General features: G+C 54.7%; 6 protein-coding genes across 6 annotated transcripts; 4 read left to right on the top strand and 2 right to left on the bottom strand.

Annotated features, from left to right (window-relative positions):
* Window positions 1-469: 469 nt before the first annotated feature.
* Window positions 470-1,189, top strand: CHGG_03731 (uncharacterized protein; the record flags this gene model as incomplete). The annotated part of the gene is made up of 1 exon (XM_001222944.1): window positions 470-1,189. One exon carries the CDS (start codon window positions 470-472, stop codon window positions 1,187-1,189), a length of 720 nt encoding a protein of 239 aa, XP_001222945.1.
* Window positions 1,190-1,337: 148 nt separating this feature from the next.
* Window positions 1,338-2,205, bottom strand: CHGG_03730 (uncharacterized protein; the record flags this gene model as incomplete). Its single annotated transcript, XM_001222943.1, has 2 exons — window positions 1,338-1,596; window positions 1,664-2,205. The coding sequence occupies 2 exons, from the start codon at window positions 2,203-2,205 to the stop codon at window positions 1,338-1,340; spliced, it is 801 nt and encodes a 266-aa protein (XP_001222944.1).
* A 507-nt stretch (window positions 2,206-2,712) lies between these two features.
* Window positions 2,713-6,162, bottom strand: CHGG_03729 (uncharacterized protein; the record flags this gene model as incomplete). The annotated part of the gene is made up of 8 exons (XM_001222942.1): window positions 2,713-2,746; window positions 2,845-3,196; window positions 3,335-3,442; window positions 3,557-3,710; window positions 3,835-4,245; window positions 4,710-5,346; window positions 5,398-5,519; window positions 5,587-6,162. The coding sequence occupies 8 exons, from the start codon at window positions 6,160-6,162 to the stop codon at window positions 2,713-2,715; spliced, it is 2,394 nt and encodes a 797-aa protein (XP_001222943.1).
* Window positions 6,163-7,038: 876 nt separating this feature from the next.
* Window positions 7,039-8,024, top strand: CHGG_03728 (uncharacterized protein; the record flags this gene model as incomplete). The annotated part of the gene is made up of 5 exons (XM_001222941.1): window positions 7,039-7,134; window positions 7,198-7,422; window positions 7,472-7,529; window positions 7,583-7,750; window positions 7,810-8,024. The coding sequence occupies 5 exons, from the start codon at window positions 7,039-7,041 to the stop codon at window positions 8,022-8,024; spliced, it is 762 nt and encodes a 253-aa protein (XP_001222942.1).
* Window positions 8,025-9,005: 981 nt separating this feature from the next.
* Window positions 9,006-13,362, top strand: CHGG_03727 (uncharacterized protein; the record flags this gene model as incomplete). Its single annotated transcript, XM_001222940.1, has 2 exons — window positions 9,006-9,897; window positions 9,977-13,362. The coding sequence occupies 2 exons, from the start codon at window positions 9,006-9,008 to the stop codon at window positions 13,360-13,362; spliced, it is 4,278 nt and encodes a 1,425-aa protein (XP_001222941.1).
* A 963-nt stretch (window positions 13,363-14,325) lies between these two features.
* On the top strand, window positions 14,326-17,859 carry CHGG_03726 (uncharacterized protein; the record flags this gene model as incomplete). The annotated part of the gene is made up of 6 exons (XM_001222939.1): window positions 14,326-14,591; window positions 14,660-14,736; window positions 15,331-17,050; window positions 17,107-17,381; window positions 17,442-17,772; window positions 17,838-17,859. The coding sequence occupies 6 exons, from the start codon at window positions 14,326-14,328 to the stop codon at window positions 17,857-17,859; spliced, it is 2,691 nt and encodes an 896-aa protein (XP_001222940.1).
* Between the last annotated feature and the right edge of the window lie 263 nt (window positions 17,860-18,122).

Below are 18,122 nucleotides of genomic sequence, written 5' to 3'. Positions count from 1 at the left end.
TCGGCAAGCGCTGGCGGCGCAGCCTGGGTTTGCTAGGCAGGATCCAGCTGAACTGAACGGTGTGCCCAACAAGGCTAGAGCGAACGAGGGTGCATCTCTAATTCTTGGCTAACCAACAGCCAACAGCGAGGACGAGGGTATATCAGGAGAACCCTAACCCTTCTCCTTGTGCGGTTGGTCACCCGGTGGAGTTGGACGACGTCAACAGCGCCAGGAAAGTTTGCCTCGATGTGGGTTCGTCAAGCGTGGCTCCGAAGCTTCCTTTGTTAGCTGGTGTGCGGGGATGTCGGACATTTAAATCCTCGCTCAGCCTAAAGGTGCCGAAAACCGGCCTTAACCCCCGCTCCCCGGCCCTTCGTTATAGACTTGAGTGATATAAGAACTCTTAAGAAGTCTTTTGGCTAAGATTCGGTTTCACATCTTTCAGCATATTTCTCAATCTATCACTCATAATCTCCCAGAATACAAGATGCCCGTCTATTGCATCACCGGCACCAACCGCGGGCTGGGGCTCGAGTTCGTCCGGCAGCTGGCCCAGTCCGGTGACAACACCATCATCGCCGCCGTCCGATCTCTGTCCTCGGACCTGACCGACCTAAAGGCGGTAGCCTCCCCCTCCACCCACATCCTCGAGTGCGACACGGGCGACATCCCGTCCATCCACGCCTTCGTCAAGGCAGTCGCCCGCACCCTCGGCGAGGGCAAAAAGATCGACTACCTCCTCAACGTGGCCGGAGTGAATCTCGCCTCGTCACAGAGCTCGCTCAACCTCGGACCAGACGAGCTGCACGCCCAGCTGAGCATCAACGTGATCGGCCCCGCCAAGACGGTGGAGCTGTTCCTCGACGCGGGCCTGCTGTCGCCCGACGTGCGCGTCCTCAACATGACGTCCGGCCTGGCCAGCATCCAACTCAGCACGCAGTCGGCGCGCAAGTGCGCCGGGTACTCCATCTCCAAGGCGGCGCTCAACATGCTCACCGTCCACCAGAGCGCCGACCTCCGCGCGCAGCTCCCCGGCGCCGTGGTTATCGTCATGGACCCCGGGTGGGTCAAGACGAGGATGGGCGGTGCCGGCGCCCAGTTGGAGCCGAGCAAGAGCATCGGTGACATGCTCGTCGTTCTGCACGGGCTACGCCCCGAGGACACGGGGTCCTTTTATTGCCACAACGGGGAGAAGCTCCCGTGGTAAGGGCTGGGTTGGTGGGTTGGTAAATATGTAAATACGCACGCGGTTATGACATTGATGGAGGATATGGGCCATTAAAAAAACGTTTTAAATGCAATACCCCGCTGAATAACTCATTCTTCATTGAACCCACGTACGATTACTCACGAAACTACGATGCGGAACTGTCGAGTATCCCCTGGAGTGTAGTCAACAACAGGCGCTGGAAGAAGGCACCACAGACAGCCGACAAAACCGCTACAAGAACAAGGTGCCAGGGGCCAAATCTGCGACTGTTGTGGTATGTTCGTGGTGCCATTGGGCCGACCATCTTCTGGATCGGGGCGATGCCTTCCTGCTTTCCAGTCTTGTACCCAATTTTCATTCCCGGCAGACCGTCCACGCTGTATGCGTTCTTGAACGCCCAATACCTGAATCGGGATTGTGATTTTAGTTGGCACTCTGTTCCGCCGGGGCACAAGGGCAGCATGTACGAACCTTTCCCTACTCTCCTGTGACTTGCCCTGCTCAAATTTCTCTGCCTTCTTCGTAAAGGTTTCGTTGAGTGTGTTACGGAAGTCTTTGAATTCGTAATAAGGCACGGAGTATCCGCACGAACTGGCCACCTGGTGCACCTTGACGATGATGATGGACCTGGAGCTCGGGAGGACCTGGAGGTCGTGCTTCTTGACGAAATCGTCAAAGGCTTCGCCTCCTCCTTCGTGCACGCCTCCCCGCTCAAGGACCGACCCGTGGCCGAAGAGACGGACGATGCGAGGCGGCCCTTCGAACGAGTTGAACATGACGGTGATGCGGCCGTTGTCGGGCTCGTACAGATGTGCAATGGTCTCGCTACCACTGCCGCTGAGGTCCATGTACCAAAAGGTCTTGTCATCCAACAAGCCGAAGTAGAGGCCACCCTTGGGCGACACATTAACGTGTCCGGATGCCGAGAGCGGTGAAGTGGCCACCCAGAACATCTTTTGTTCGAGGATCCATTTCATGAGGTACTCTGGGATTGTCTCGAAGAACTGCCCCATCGTGAATGATGCGCCAAGTCGTCGACGGTGGATAAGCTATTGGGTTGGATCTAGTTCGTTGAATGTTTCCTGGCCTTGAAAATTAATATATCGTTGAGAACCGCCAGTAGCCGAACTGCTTGAATTGAGTCACCCGAAGGATGGGGAAGGATGGCGGTATCGGCCTTCCGACGGTCAAAGAGAGGGGTCGCGGGTCCACGGCTCGGGAATAATTGACTTAGGTATTGACGCGTGCATGGCTCTTACTCGCCAAACATTGTTACGCTAGTTTGAACAACAGCATTTCGGTGCCCAGAGTTCTGCAGCCGTCATTGGTTACTTGGTTTTGGTCCCATCGCGTTGGTGTGATGGGCTTGTTGTGGTTGGCCATGGACCGTGTTTTCATTGTCACGCTTTTTGACCTTGAGGAGCGAGGACCTCTTTGGATTGACCATTGCTAGATACGCTTAATCGTTGTATTGGCACGATAGGTATGTACCTAGTACAGTCATGCAGAGGTCCTTCCACCTAATTGTATGCCGGAGAAACATAGTCCTTCAATCTGACAAAGACTTTATATCCTGGCAACATTTCCGTCTTTCCAACCGCCGCCATCGGGTTTTGTCCAAGCAAGATCGGGGCTCCCTCGGCGCCACTTACTCATGATCCGGTCCTGTCCAGCCGCTCCTCTTCAGCCACACTTCGAATGAGCTAGCAGTCAGACCAAGCTCCTCGGCGGAGCGGTCTATCTCTGGCTCCAGAGCCCCGTAGGCAACTTTGTTCTTTGGAGCGACGGCGGCCCATTGCATCATCTGCGTGGCGTCCTCCTTGAAAGCTGGTCCGACCAATGGAGCTGTCAGGTCGCCAAACTCTTCCGCTGACGTTGGGGAGTGGATGGCCGGTTGCCCAGTGACTCTTGTGAAGGTCTCCACCACTTCCTGCGGCGTGATCCGGGGGGCCATGACGAGGTAGGTCTTGCCGCGCGTCTGATCGATGCCCAATTCGAATACCTCTGTTTGTAGCAGGCGTGATTAGACAAAAGCCACACGTCAGGAGACTCGTTCGCCTCTCATATCCGTTTCGCTTCTCCTTCTCGTCCTCTTTCCGGTTGGGTATTGCCGATGGAAATGTTGAACCTTGTGGAACTTACTTTGCTGCGGAAATGAAGCCCCATGTTCATATTCCGGAATCCTGTCCCACTGAGCCACCTGGTCCCGATGGAATGCGGGTAGCAGAACCCTAAACAACGCCCGTTTTCCTGCGCCAGATGGAAGCGGGGGAGAAGTTAGGTTTCGTTTCTCTCTCACGTTTCGATAGAAAAAACCCTCGTCGACTGACGTGGGAGGTTAAGATGAGGTGCAGCTCGACATACCCTGGTGTCGAGAATACTGTCGCCATTGCAGATTCGTGTAGAAGAAACCCGGTATGGGGCAAGTGACCTTTCCTGGGAGCTCTTCTCTGGCAATCTGCTCGACGGCATGCTTGTTGTTCATGTGGTAGAGTTTCGGAAACTGGCCAGACGTGGCCTGCATCATGTCAGGCAGGCTGCTAAAAGACCAAAAATGTTGACACATTGCATCTCCTTGGCGAGCGGAGGAACAATGTTGCGCCCGGGCCTCGATTTTCGTGCTGCATGTCCTCTTCGTCCACTATTTTCTTGTCAGGATGGCGCTCGCTGGTGATGGCGAAGACTCCATAGGTGCCGGCAAACGCCTGTCGCAGAGTGTCGATATCGGTACACGTGTGCCGGCGACAACCTCCCAACCGGCCCATCATCGGTTTGCTCCTCGGGCCAGGAGCCCTTTGGGCCTTGGGCGAGTCCGGAGTCGCGAGTGCCAGCTCAGGACAATCCACGATTTGGATTTGAGCAATGCCCGAGCGACGCCACCACCTTGGTTTCCCGTGGCGCCTAGGACGACAATGACTCTTGGATGACTTGCGGATGCCGACATATTGAAGAATGATGGATTCAAGATGTTGGACAAGGAGTCTTTGTGGGTGAAGTCCAGTCCTAGGAATTAAGTTGAGCGACGAGGTCGAAAATGACGGGACCAGAAGGACCTGCAAGTGTACCGTTTCTAATATGCATTTACAGCTTAATAATAGGGAAAACTATCAACCGGACTCAATTACAAATCAAAGTACCGTTGGGTACGCACGCACAACATTTGCGGGTTTTCTTCTAGCGCCAGATTTCGGGGGTGGCTTGGTTGGGATCTCCCCTTGCGCTTCCACCCCCTCTACCCCCCCTTTAGCATATCGTGTCTCTTTGCGGGAGTTCCTTCTCTGTCATTATTATTCCACCCTAGTTAAGATTGATGATCGTGACACTCCACAGATTTTTCTTAAAAAAAGAAAGAGCATTCATTTCTGGTGATCGTTTTGGATGAGAAGTTATGACCAATGTCAAAAAGCCACTAGCTAAGATGCGGTTCTTGCAAGACGTGGAGCATCTGTACATGACACCTTACTTCGGCCAAAGCCGTTTCAAAGGAGCTGATCCAGGGCATCTGCCGTACACACACCATTACCTCGTTCCATTCTTTCCCGTTTAGTCGATGGGTATCTCGTGCAATCAGGCGCACAGCAGCTTCCCGTTCGCGCGATCCGTGGCAAGATGCGATGCCGCAGAGAACACTAAGCCAGAGCCTCACAGACAAGATGTCATCCGAAACACCCGAGGTGTTTGCCGCCCAGCTCGTCTCGTCACTGAGCATGGACAATAATTCTGGTATGTATGCCGTGGGAGAGCCCGGCCATGATCGGCACATGCGTTTCACCCAGATAATCCAAATGATGACCCCCAGCCGTATGGATTCCAAAGTTTGGTCCCAGTGAGATGATCCGGTAGTCCGCCCCGCGCGCTCAAACAAACGATATATCAGGGCGTTAATTCGTAGCCCCAGAAACATTTCATCATCCCACAAAGCATTCCCTCTCGCAGCCAGCTCTGACTCGATGATTATGGCTACTTCGCTCAGCTCTGCTACATAAACCGGGATGTGCGTTAATTGCGCCTCAGCTTCGGTGCTCGCAAGAATATTCGAGAGCGGTATCGGTAGATCTTTTGATGACTCCGTGTGAAACATTGGCGGGGTGAGGTCCAGGGGGAGTGAATATCGTGGCCACGTGTTGAACAGCAAGCATGTCGCGGCGTCAACCCTAGAAGTCGGATATTAGCTGCAATCCATGGCCTCATCTGGTTAGCCGTACCAGAAAATCATCAATCTCAGCTCTTTGTTGCTCTTCAGGGACTGTATCCCGCCTCTGGCAGCAATCACCCCCGCAAGGCCCTCCAAATGGACACGTGCTTGGTCAAACTCGCGGCTCAACAGCTTGCGGGACAATCATCAGTGGCTCGGGCAAAAGAAAGTAACGGTACAAGCCATGGGTTCCACTTACATTGTAACAAATGACGGACAAGACGGCGTAAATGACACGGTCCGCTGTCGCGAGATCAAAGCTGGGCTTAGCCACATTCGCCTCTATACACGAGATTGTCCCCATGGAACGTTCCAATGCCATGACTCTGATCCTCGCAGATGACCGGTGGTAGATTCCTTTGAGCACGGACGGGTCGGAGAAGATGGGCTTGAAGTGGCGGAGGAATGCGGACGACGTGAAAGCAAACGGGAATGAGAAACCCTCGGAAGTCAACGCATCTGCATTTCCAAGGAGTCTTTTACCCTCGGCAGCCAAAAAACACATGCCGTACGCTGAGAAGCTGTCCATCCCCCACTCTTGCTCCAGAAGGCTGAGCGGATCCTGGCTCCAGAAGGGCGGCACCAGAGAGTCCATACGAGAAGACCCCATCTCGATGACGAACTGCGGGTTCTGTTGGGGTTTGCGTCGTGATATTCCAATATCTTTCATGATATGGCGGCGGATCTTCGTCATGGTGGCCTTGTCACGACGGCGAACACCTGTCGGTTCGGCGGAGTGCACCCAGAGGAGTCGTTGCTGTTTTAGGGGGCTCATGGCGATAGTATGGCGTTGGGGCCCGGAGAGAGGGGGGGGGTTTCAAGCTGCGTGGTAGGGGAGACAAAAGCTGAAGGAATTGAATGAAGAGAGAGGGAGGACAAAGGGGCCTCCGAAGGTCGAGATTGTTTCTTGGTGCTGGGGATGACCGTCCTGACCGTCGTTACCAGACAAGTCTTTAGTCATCATCGGATTTCAACTGCTCCCATCGTCTGATTCGTCTCCACACCGCCTCAACGCCGAGAGGCGTTGCAGTTTTCCCGATTAGGCATATGGTCCCTGGCATCTTGCAGGAACCAATACGATGACATGATTTTAGTGTAGACGCAAGCTGATATCCCCCACTCGAAAAACAAACCAATTGATTATGGCAGTCATCATACGCCTATGCTGCCTTGCCCTTCTTCGCAGACACCCCGATCCACGGGCTCCCGATCAACTAATGCCTTGTCCGTCATCTCTTACAGCATGCGGAGAGGCCGGCAGATACCGAGACTTGAGTCATGCGACTTGCTTAATCGGGTATCAGGTCCCTGGGATGATGCAGCAAACTAGAACTGAGGCTTTTTGCTTTGTCTCGTGCGGAAGATATTCATTATCGCCAGATATTGAAAACGGAGTCGGCCCAAGCCAAGCGTCAAGCTCATCATTATTAATTAGAATGTCAATAATCCAGCCTGGTCGTCTAGGTAATTTGTCAGATTCCAAACATCTTCTAGAAATTCAGATCATGTTGCCATTGTTATTAAGCAAGGCGGTTGCTGCTTGAAGTATTTATGTTCGTAGTTCTGGCGCTCAGGAAATCCCAGACTTCACGCCGCACCAACACCACACCAATCTCAATACCATAAATTGATCCAGCTGACAGAATTCAAGATGACGACCAAGACCAACATCACTGCGTACAGCGAGGGCACGCCTAACGGATTGAAAGTCCACATTGCTCTAGAGGAGCTTGGGCTCGAGTACAAGGTACGGCTGTGACAGCTTCTTTCTTCCTTCTCGGTTAAGTGGCGAGCCTGACACATCACACAGCTGGTGCAGATTGATATCTTCAAGAATGAGCACAAGGAGCCGTGGTTTACCGAGATCAACCCCAATGGACGCATCCCGGCCATCATCGACGTGACGGCCGACGGCTTGGAGCTTAAGATCTTCGAGTCGGGGGCTATCCTGGAGTACCTGGTGGCGACATACGACAAGAACCACCTGATCTCTTACCCCCGCGGGACCAAGGAGCACTGGGAGACAATTAGTTGGGTAAGCATTCGAGCTGTCATGAAGTATGCTCCGGCTAACTTTTTCGTAGCTGATGTGGCAGATGGGCGGCTTGGGACCCATGCTAGGCCAGTCCAACTTCTTCGCTCGTAAGTAGGAAAACACAGCGAAAAGCCGGAAATTCCGTCTAAGTTTCCCACAGGCTCTGCAGTAGGAGTACACCAATATTCGATCGACCGCTACGTCAATGAGAGCCGCCGCTTGCTTCGAGTTCTGGATGGCCACCTTGAGAAGAAAGGGACCGCCTTCTTGGTTGGTGATCGTCTCACGATCGCCGATATCGCCATCTGGCCGTGGGTTTCTGCAACCAGTATGTGTCAACCAATACGCATGCCCTGGAACTTGAAACTCTTTTCTAACAAGCTTTAGGGTATTCTGGATTACGCGCCATCGAAGAGTTTCCGAACGTTTCCAAGTGGTTCTGGGGATTGCTTGAGCGTCCCGGCTTCCAGAAAGGTGCCAATATCCCGGGGCCAAACAAGTACCTCGCTACCAACAAGATGACCGAGGAGGAGATGAACAAAGCTGCTGCGCCCACGGTGAAATGGATCGCGGAGAGCATGAAGAGGGATGCCGCGGCCTGATTTCTTGCGAGTACACATCCCTCGACACCCTCGACATTAGAGAATTGTGCATGAAGTAGTTAGAATTGCATCCTTTCCTCTTTGAATCCAAACCGATTTTGATATTGAACTCGGGGATGGGAGACTGCACGAGGTTTCCACACGACTTTGCTTTGGCATCTAATACGCTTTTTCCATTTCTTCCAGACACACGATACTTTCCAGCCGCAACTGTTTAAGTCTCACTTCAATTTGATGAAAAATAGTAGACCAAAGAGAAGATGAACAAATCACAACGCGAGTAAGGAGTCTCGGAGTGCATGGCGCTCAGATGCTAATCGACCTTAACCCTGAATTACGGAACACGGGGCCGGCCGCCTGCGGTGATAACCCCCTGTCGCCGGCGCCGTTCGGACTTTCGGATTCGTTACGGAGATGGCTGCGGATCGGGGATGGGCGGGATCTCGGCCGTCGAGAATTCGGAATTGCCAGTTCTAAATGGTGGCACCCGGCCGGAGACCGCTACAGTCCGAAGAAAACATCGTCACGGTGTTTTTGATGGCTGTCCCGGATACTTATTTAGATGGGTTAGGAGTCCCCATCTTTTATTGATGGTAGAACGTGCAGTGTAGGTGTCTCTTTAGATAGGGAGTTACTGGAATCTAAAACGTTCGCCGCCCACCGGACTCCGGAGAAACACCAGGATGAGATGGAGATGCTGCGGCGGCCGTTCCAGCCCCCAAATCCAATCCCTCGCGCTGGTGTCTCTTCCTCATTTTATATGTGGTGGGGCGGCGCACTCCCGTCTCCTTTAATTAGCAAACTTGGCACTTGAGACCCGCTGTACCTGCGAAGCTGGAGGAAAACAGCAGTGAGAGAATGCTGAGAAACCACAAAAATCGCTCAATTCGGGCCGCAGCGGCCGAGAGAGCAAGGGAGGGAATCCAGGGCCAAGAGCAAACTGCGGACTGCAACTTCGAAAACAAATTGAACACTATCAAAATGGAATTTCAGCTTCAATTCGAAAAGCTCAGGGATCACATGGTAGAAGAGATGGCCAAAATGACGGCCCGGTTGACCGAAGAACTGTCGCAAGCGCGAGAGCAACTCACCCAAGCCCGCCGCGAGCTCGAGGACACCAGACTGCAGCTCCACACCATGAACCAGGCTCAGGAAGCCCCTCTTGCTCGGCCGGCGTATGCGGATGTCGCCCGATGTACACCTCCTACCAGCGGTCCTAGTCTGGCATCCTCCGCAAGCCGGACGGCTACGCCAGAGCCAGCGTTCTGCACGGTAGACATGACCAGGGTACCGGAGGAACACATCGAAGAGGCTACACCAGTGGCTCTTCGCAAACTCATCGAGAACGAGATGCGAGCGCCGGGAGACCAACCCAAATGGCGTTGTCTTGCCGTTACCAGAGACAGAGGAAACATCAACCGCCTTAGGATCGTTGGCAGGAACGAAGCGGAAGTAAAGAGAATCAAGGACATCATCGAAGCGAAGAAGGCGCCGGGTGCACACGTCCTACGTGACCAGCTGTACCCAGTCAAAATTGACAACGTCAACCGTACGGCCGTTCTCGACCCTGAAGGCAAAGTACTCCCCGGAGCGGCGGAAACCCTGGGCCGAGAGAACGACGTGCAGATCGCCAAGTTGGCTTGGTTGAGCCGGAAGGACACTGCGAAAGCGTATGGATCGATGGTGGTATATATCACCAAAGCCGGCGATGCTAAGAGGCTCATCAATGAGGGTTTCTTCCACGCGAGAGGCGAATCGGGATACACGGGAATCTTCGAACGTCGGGCGCGGCCGAACCAATGCTACAACTGCCAGCAGATTGGCCACAAAGCTTTCCAGTGCAGGAACCCTCAAGTGTGTGGAATGTGCGCTAGTGAGGGCCACCGTCACAGCGAGTGCTCAGCAGCTATACCGAAGTGCGTTCTGTGCGGAGGACCACATGAATCGTTCAGCAAGAATTGCCGGAAGCTCTATCCATCTCGTCATGAATAGGACGTTTCAGGTCATCCAATTGAACGTCAGAAAGCAAGGGGAGGTGCATGATAGTTTGATGAACGACGTGGCAATCCAGGACGCTGCCGTCATAGCCATTCAGGAACCCCAGGCGCGGAGGATCCAAGGACGGCTCCTGACGACCCCTATGGAGCATCACAAATGGACCAAGATGATCCCGTGCACGTTGAAGGAAGGTAGATGGGCTATCCGGAGCATGCTCTGGGTGAACAAAATCGTGGAAGCCGAGCAGGTGGCAGTGGACTCCCCGGACATCACGGCAGCAGTCATACGGCTCCCGGAGCGCGTAGTCCTGGTCGCGTCCGTCTACGTACCGTGTGGGGACGGCGAGGCACTAAAAGACACCTGCGAGAACCTCCGCAGGGTGGTAGCAAAGGCGAAACGGGGCGTAGGAACGACTGTCGATATAGTGGTTGCAGGTGATTTCAACTGCCACGACCAAATGTGGGGAGGAGACGACGTCTCATCCGTGAGACAAGGGGAAGCCGACCCCATCATCGACCTCATGAACGAGCTGACTCTAAGCACTCTACTCCCAAGGGGCACAATAACATGGCAAGCAGGTGGATACGGTTCGACTATCGACCTGGTCCTGGCCTCGGAGGAACTGGCAGAAGCCGTGATCAGATGTGGAGTCCATAGAACGGAACACGGTTCAGATCACCGCGCGATTGAAACAGTCTTCGATATTGAGGTACCTGTGCCGACGCACCACGACCGACTGCTTCTCAAGAACGCGCCATGGAAAGACATCAGAGCCAAAATTGCAAATACACTAGGGGACACCCCAGCGGAGGGGACAGTCCAGCAGAGAACGGACCGCCTGATGTCCACTGTCTCAGGCGCGGTTCATTCCCTCACTCCCAAAGCCCGGCCATCGCCATACGCAAAGCGATGGTGGACTACGGACCTGACGCAGCTACGTCACATCTACACGCACTGGAGGAACCGCGCTCGCTCGGAACGCCGGGCAGGTTGGACCACAGCCGAGATTGAGGAATTGGCAAAGGGTGCAGCAAAACAGTACCACGATGCCATCCGGCAGCAGAAGAAGAAGCACTGGGCCGAGTTCCTTGCGGACAACGACAACATTTGGAAGGCTGCAAAGTATCTAAAATCCGGAGATGATACCACGTTTGGAAGGATCCCGCAACTTGTTAGAGCAGATGGTACATCCACGGCCGATCATAGAGAACAGGCCGAAGAGCTCCTAACAAGATTCTTCCCGGCCTTGCCCGATACGATCGACGATGAAGGTCCAAGACCACAGAGGGCACCCATCATGACGCCTATCCTTACGATGGAGGAAGTCGAACGACAGCTGTTCGCAACGAAGTCCTGGAAGGCACCAGGGGAGGACGGTTTGCCGGCAGTGGTGTGGAAGGAAGTCTGGCAGGTGGTCAAGCACCATGTACTGGCGCTCTTCCGTGCCTCACTGGAGGACGGGGCCCTTCCCAGCCAGTGGCGACATGCTAATATCATCCCGCTCAAGAAACCGGGCAAAAAGGACTACACCATCGCAAAGGCGTGGAGACCAATCTCCCTCCTAGCAACGCTGGGCAAAGTGCTAGAGTCGGTGATCGCGGAACGGCTGTCCCACGCCGTGGAGACCTACGGCCTCCTGCCCACCAACCACTTCGGCGCGCGGAAGCAGCGATCAGCAGAGCAGGCGCTGGTATTTCTACAGGAGCAGATCTACACGGCCTGGAGAGGACGGAAGATTGTCAGCCTCATTAGCTTCGATGTCAAGGGAGCCTATAACGGAGTCTGCAAGGAACGGCTGGTCCAGAGGATGAGGGCACGTGGTATCCCGGAAGAGCTGTGCCGATGGACAGAAGCTTTCTGTTCTGACCGTACGGCCTCTATCCAGGTCAACGGGCATGCTGCGGAACGACGGGACCTCCCACAGGCTGGCCTGCCCCAAGGCTCGCCCCTCTCCCCTATCTTGTTCCTCTTTTTCAACGCGGATCTGGTCCAGCGAAAGATCGATAGCAACGGTGGTGCAATAGCCTTTGTCGATGACTTTACCGCCTGGGTCACAGGACCGACGGCACAAAGCACACGCAAGGGCATCGAAGCAATCATCGACCAAGCACTAGACTGGGAAAAGAGAAGCGGAGCGACATTTGAAGCAGACAAGACAGCCGTCATCCACTTTACCCGCAAGGCCTATAAAGCCAACTCGGAGCCCTTTACGATCAAGGGTCAAGATGTTCAGCCGAAAGACCACGTTAAGATCCTTGGAGTGGTCATGGATGCCAAGCTCAGGTACAAGGAGCATATCGCAAGAGCGGCCTCCAAAGGGCTCAGCGCGGCGATGGAGCTGAAACGGCTCAGTGGTCTATCCCCGGCTACGGCGCGGCAGCTGTTCACCGCCATGGTCGCGCCAGTGGTGGACTACGCCTCCAGCGTCTGGATGCACCAATGCAATTGGAAGACCGCGCCGGCCATACACAGGGTGCAGAGGGTCGCGGCGCGAGGGATCATAGGAACGTTCAGCACGGTAGCAACACGCGTAGCAGAAGCAGAAGCTCACACCCCCATGGCTCAAGATCGATTCTGGAAGAGGGCGATCAAGATGTGGACGGACATCCACACCCTACCAGAGACGAATCCACTCCGCAACGCCACTTCCCGGATGCGCAAGTTCCGGGGATCTTACCGCTCGCCTTTCTTTCAGGTAGCAGATCTCCTCAAGGACGTCCCATTGGACAGCCTCGAAACCATCGCTCCCGTCGTATTAGCGCCATGGGAGAGGCGAGTCCGCACTACGGTTGACGGAGCGGGCATCCAGCAAAAAGAGACAGAGTGGGCGGTCCGGATCGCCGTAAGCAGCTCCGCACGAAACAACATGGTCGGGATCGGAGGAGTCGTCCGCCTCCCGCTGCCGATGCGAGAGGGCTCAAGGAACGAAGCCTTTAGTGTGACGCTGGGCTCCAGGTCGGAGCAAAACCCGTTCTCAGGCGAGCTTGCGGCTATTGGGTACGCGTTGAGGTGGATTCGAAATATCAGGTACCGAAAGATCATCCTTGCCACCAGCAACAAGGCAGCCGTGATGGCCCTTGGAGCGACCACACCAGCAATCAGGACAACAATATCTCTGTCAGGCGTACGATGCGATAAGTGCCTTACGCAAGGCGGGAAACACGATCTCGGTCGTCTGGATCCAAGCGGGTACCAAAAACGAGCTCCTGAACACAGCCAAAGCGAAAGCAAAGGAAGCAACACGGCAGGACGCTACGCCACAAACGCAGGATCCTGCCATGCGGTCAACAGCCCTCCGTATCGCATGGGCAAAGCGGGCACCGCCCACGTCCTTACCTGACAAAGTGGGCAGACATTCCAAGAGAGTCGATATAGCGTTACCAGGGAAGCACACCCAACTATTATACGACCACCTGTCCCGAAGCGAGGCCGGCGTGCTTGCTCAGCTTAGAACAGGCATGGCCAAGCTCAACACATACCTGCATCGCATCAAAGCAGCACCGTCAGACCAGTGTACGTGTGGACAAGCCAGAGAGACAGTGGACCACTTCCTCTTCCGATGCAAGCAATGGGATCAACACCGTAGGGAGATGCTGCAATGTACGGATGTCCACAGGGGGAACCTCTCCTTCTACCTGGGAGGAAAGTCGCCCTCGGATGACAAGGACTGGTCCCCCAACATGCGGGCGGTGCGGGCGACGATACGTTTTGCCATTGCCACAGGTCGTCTGAGGACTGAACAACAACAGAATGAAGCAAACTAACCTCACCATCCTAAACCCCGACTAACAACCCCCTTCATCTCGTGTCACACGGAGTAAGCGCGCTTCAGCCGCCGAAGATAGGACGTTGGACACTTGGAGACTAGCCTTCAAGCCAGCTTACTATTCGTACAACTAACCCACGAGCATCCGCAGCAGAGAGGGCAAAATTGTAAGGAGATAAGCCAGAAAAGGAGGATGTACGGGCTTCATGAGATCAGGATCCATTTTAGGATATGTATTAGTAGATTGCATGATAGTTGCCCTTTCGGGTTAGGCCCGCCGGGCGGAATAAATTGTGTGTGTGTGTGTGTGTGTGTGAACCAATGTGCGATGGTTCCTCGGCTTCTGGGAACATGGTGTGGGGCGGATATCACCCCTGACAAGGAAGGTGACAAGACCCAAACTGCCTGTCCCGGCAGGAATTCCACCGTCTTATTGCTTGTGGGCAGAAGGGGGCCGACAATTATAAAGACTTCCAAGGATTTTCCACGCACAGCTGATCGCTCCACCCAGGGCCGCACCACTTGCATCTGGACAACATGAGAATCACCACGTTCCTTACGGCTTCCCTCCTCCCCGCCGGCCTTTTGGCCGCTTCGACCGACAAGATGGTCGACCCCCACTATGGTTATGTTCGAAAGGAGCCCATCTCCTGTAAAATTGTCAACGTCTCTTCGACAGTGAATTGCCGGTCGGGCCCCGGCACCCAATACAAAAAAGTCACAGAGTTGAAGGGCAAAACCGTTGGCAGCTTCATGTGTGTGAAGACTGGAGAATGCGTAACGGACAGCGGAAACGTTAACTGGTAAGGAGATTTGTGACGCCAGTCTTTTGACCCACCAAAGAGATTCTCTCGACTAACTCGACTCGAAGCGGCTGGCACCAAGTGCAAGTCAAAGACAAGACTTGCTACATCAACGGTCACTACACCGACGAGAACTGCACTCTGGGTATGCTACCTCCTTCGTCCCCCTTGTATACCAGCCACTGATATAGCTAACGCTGATTGTGTCAGCTAATCTCGGGAAATGCTAGCTTGGCATGGCAGGGCATCCGCCGGTTCTTCGAGAGTCGTGCATTTTTGCTCCACGGGCGAGAGGTCCGTGGTGACTCGGGCTGGAAATAGAAAACAGAAAGCCGCGGTCTTCTAACGTAGGTAAATGACCGGAGGTCGTGTAATGATAATGGTAGAGATAACGCCAGACGGTTGGCCTTCACAAGTTGTAACATATTCAACGAGCATGTACATAGCTAGAGGGGGCAAGGGGGAAGCCACAAGAAAGCCGCCGATGGTAAGGGGCTGGGGGGTTCAGGAGACACGCAATCAACCCTAACCCGGTCTTAACCAGAGATTCACGTGTTTCTTCCGCGCCGGCTGACTGCCCGCTTTGAACCTCGAACTTTTGCCCATTTGTGCAAAGGACTTACCTCAGCATCCTTCCCTAAACCAAGGCAGCAATTTGATCAAGAGCCCTCCCCTTCCTTAAGCTTTCATGTACAACCATATCTCTTTGATTCCCCACCAATTTCTTAACTATATCCAGTCTTAGCCTGCTCGTTGGTTCCGATGCCCAACACACAAGAAGACCTGGAGAGCTTGAGTGCGGGGCCGCGACCATTGCCAGACTCACTGGAGTCACCGTCAACCCCTGAGTCTGGGCGACAGCCAGATCAACCCCATCTTCGATCACCCACAACCGCTAGCATCGCACTCTTAGTTGATGACTTCTCTCGCGTTTGCACCCAAGATCCTGAAAACACTGAGGATATGCCACGGCAAGCTGCGGACATCACAGCGACCCAAATGCCCGCGGAGTCCAAAACTCACGGTCATCCTCATGGTATCAAAACCCAACAGTGCCAACACTCACCCGCCCCCAATGCTGCTGCGTCCCCCGGCGGCAACACGGATGCCGATATCTCAGACGATGAGCAGCAGAGTACTGGCTCGGATGAAGCCCCGGTCGGGCACAATCCAGACAATGGCGGCGAGTCCGAGATGATCGACCGCATCATGAAAAGTTTCTGCGCTTCGCTCAATCTCAAGATTGCCGGCATCAAAGGGGCTAAAGCACGTCCGGTGGTGAAGAAGGAGGAATTAGGGGAGGCGGAACCTCGCAAACCACCCGTTGCTACCACCAAAACTGTACTAGAGGACACTGCCCCGGGTGCAGTGTTGCCGAAACGTCGTGCCGTGGAGAAGAGAAAGACCAAACTTCGGGGCTGGAGTCATCCCACCGACGTGCAGCCGGCGCCGAGCGCCCCAGGGTCCGGCATCCCACAACCTGGGCCAAGTGCGATGGCCTCGTTCTTCACTCCAATGTTGGCTACAACTCACGCCCCAGCACCGGCATCTTTAGGATTCCCATCAACAACGCACGGGTCGTCCCCAGGTCCACCCCCACCACCCTTACCTGTGACTTTCGCATCATTCCGTTCCCGCCGACAGGCGCCCGCACCGTCTCCTCCCCCTCCTCCACCTCAAGCGCCTATGCGGTTTGTGCGGCGAGCAGGGGGGCTGTCCAGTCCGCTTTCCGCTGCCGCGCCACCGAGTGGTGGAACCATCCAGCTTCTGGCTCGCTCCCAGAACCAAGAAACTTCAGTCGCGGGAGCTGAGCTCAGCAGTGCAGGAAGACTTCCTGCCTTCCGGGCCCGCTCGTCGGGAGAAACGCAGGCTCAATACGAAATGGTAGAGTCAGGCCTACTACGCCCTCAACATGCCCCTGATAGCCCACTAGACGACGGTGAACAGACCTTGCCCGGCGGGGGCGCTTCTCAGTCAAGTAACACCTATTTTGGTTCTGTCACGACTAATACCACCCCTTTCGAAACCAACGCCTCGTCGGCCGAGCAAGAAATGGATTTGCCCTTCGTCAGATACAGCTTCAAGGCCTTCGGAGGCCCGCCCTTGGCGCACCAATCCGTACCGCCTCTTCCTAATCTCCTCAACCAAGACCCGATTCCCTCGGCCCAGGCCCAGCAATATGGGTTGGAGACGCCTGAGGAATGGCAAGCTACGCAGGGAATGAAGCGGGCCTCCGGACCTGAGGCATTGGGTCCGGGTACATTGCCTCAAACGCCTCAAGAAGACGACGGCGACGGCAGGCGCAAGAAGACCAAGCGAGCTTCGTTGAGCGTTGCGGCCCCGAGCCAAGAGAAAGGCACGGGCAAATTTGCCTGCCCCTATTTTCAACGGAATCCGAAAAAGTACCGCAAGTGGACTTCATGCCCTGGGCCGGGATGGGACGAAGTGCATAGGGTCAAGTAGGTTTTCCTAAACACGCCATTAGCCTACGATGACGCTAACGACTGGCTTGCAGGACGCACCTCTACCGGCGACACGCCCTTCCCATCCAGTGTCCCCGGTGCTGGGAAACTTTTAAAACAGACGGCCAACTCCAATTACACTTGCAACAAGACCCACCATGCTCGGTTCAAAGGAATCGAACCATCCAAGAGGGCTTTACTAAGGATCAAGAAAAGAGACTGCGTAGCCGCAAGAAGACGCATGCGGACATGACCGATGTAGATAAATGGCGCGAGATCTACATGATCCTGTTTCCAGATGACGAGCAGGGTGCTATCCCATCCCCATGTAAGACAATTCAACTCTTGCTTTTGATACTAAGAAACATGTTTCTAACCAAACCGCCAGATTACGAGTCCGAAGGCGGAAACGAAAACCAGGAGCTAGGCGGACCAGGGGAGTTAGAAGACTACGCCACCTTCATTCGCCGAGAGATGCCCACGCTTGTACGACGAGAGTTGGAAACATTGTTCCGCGAAGAATTCCAGGACGTCGAGGAACGGGTCCGCCCACGAATTGCGGATATTATTCTGAATCTACAGCCGAGACTGCTGGGTCTCTACAAGCAGTCGCAGATGCCTCTGGACGAATACGGACCCCAGCAGCACGCGGATACTGCAAGTGGTAGCGAGCCGACTCTCACGCCGCTGCTGTCACAAGGCACGGACTCGGCAACGGGGTCAGGCCCAGACCTGACCCCTAACAGCACATTTTGCGTCGATGATATGTTTACGGGGTCCGAAGCTCAACCGGGGGTTTCCGGTAGCGGCTCAGATGAGCATTGGGGCGCGCTTTATCCCACGAATCTCATGCAACTCCAAGCACCAGAGACTAACTACGGTCTCGGATTGAACTGGGACTCAGAATTCGACAGGCTGCTGAATCCCGCGCTCTTCCTACCTCCAACTAGTGGACTTCCGGTTGGTTATCCCAACCAGGCAGGAACACAAACGGGATGAGGCTGGCGCCCCCAGGATTCAACTTAGCACTCCAGGGCAGCACTAAGTACAGCTCTTCCATGAAACAGTT

The sequence above is a fragment of the Chaetomium globosum genome, genomic scaffold (genome assembly GCF_000143365.1).
Source record: "Chaetomium globosum CBS 148.51 scaffold_4 genomic scaffold, whole genome shotgun sequence".
Lineage (NCBI taxonomy): Eukaryota > Fungi > Ascomycota > Sordariomycetes > Sordariales > Chaetomiaceae > Chaetomium > Chaetomium globosum.
The sequence above is the reverse complement of the archived record's forward strand: the minus strand, read 5'-3'. Positions and strand labels throughout refer to the sequence as shown.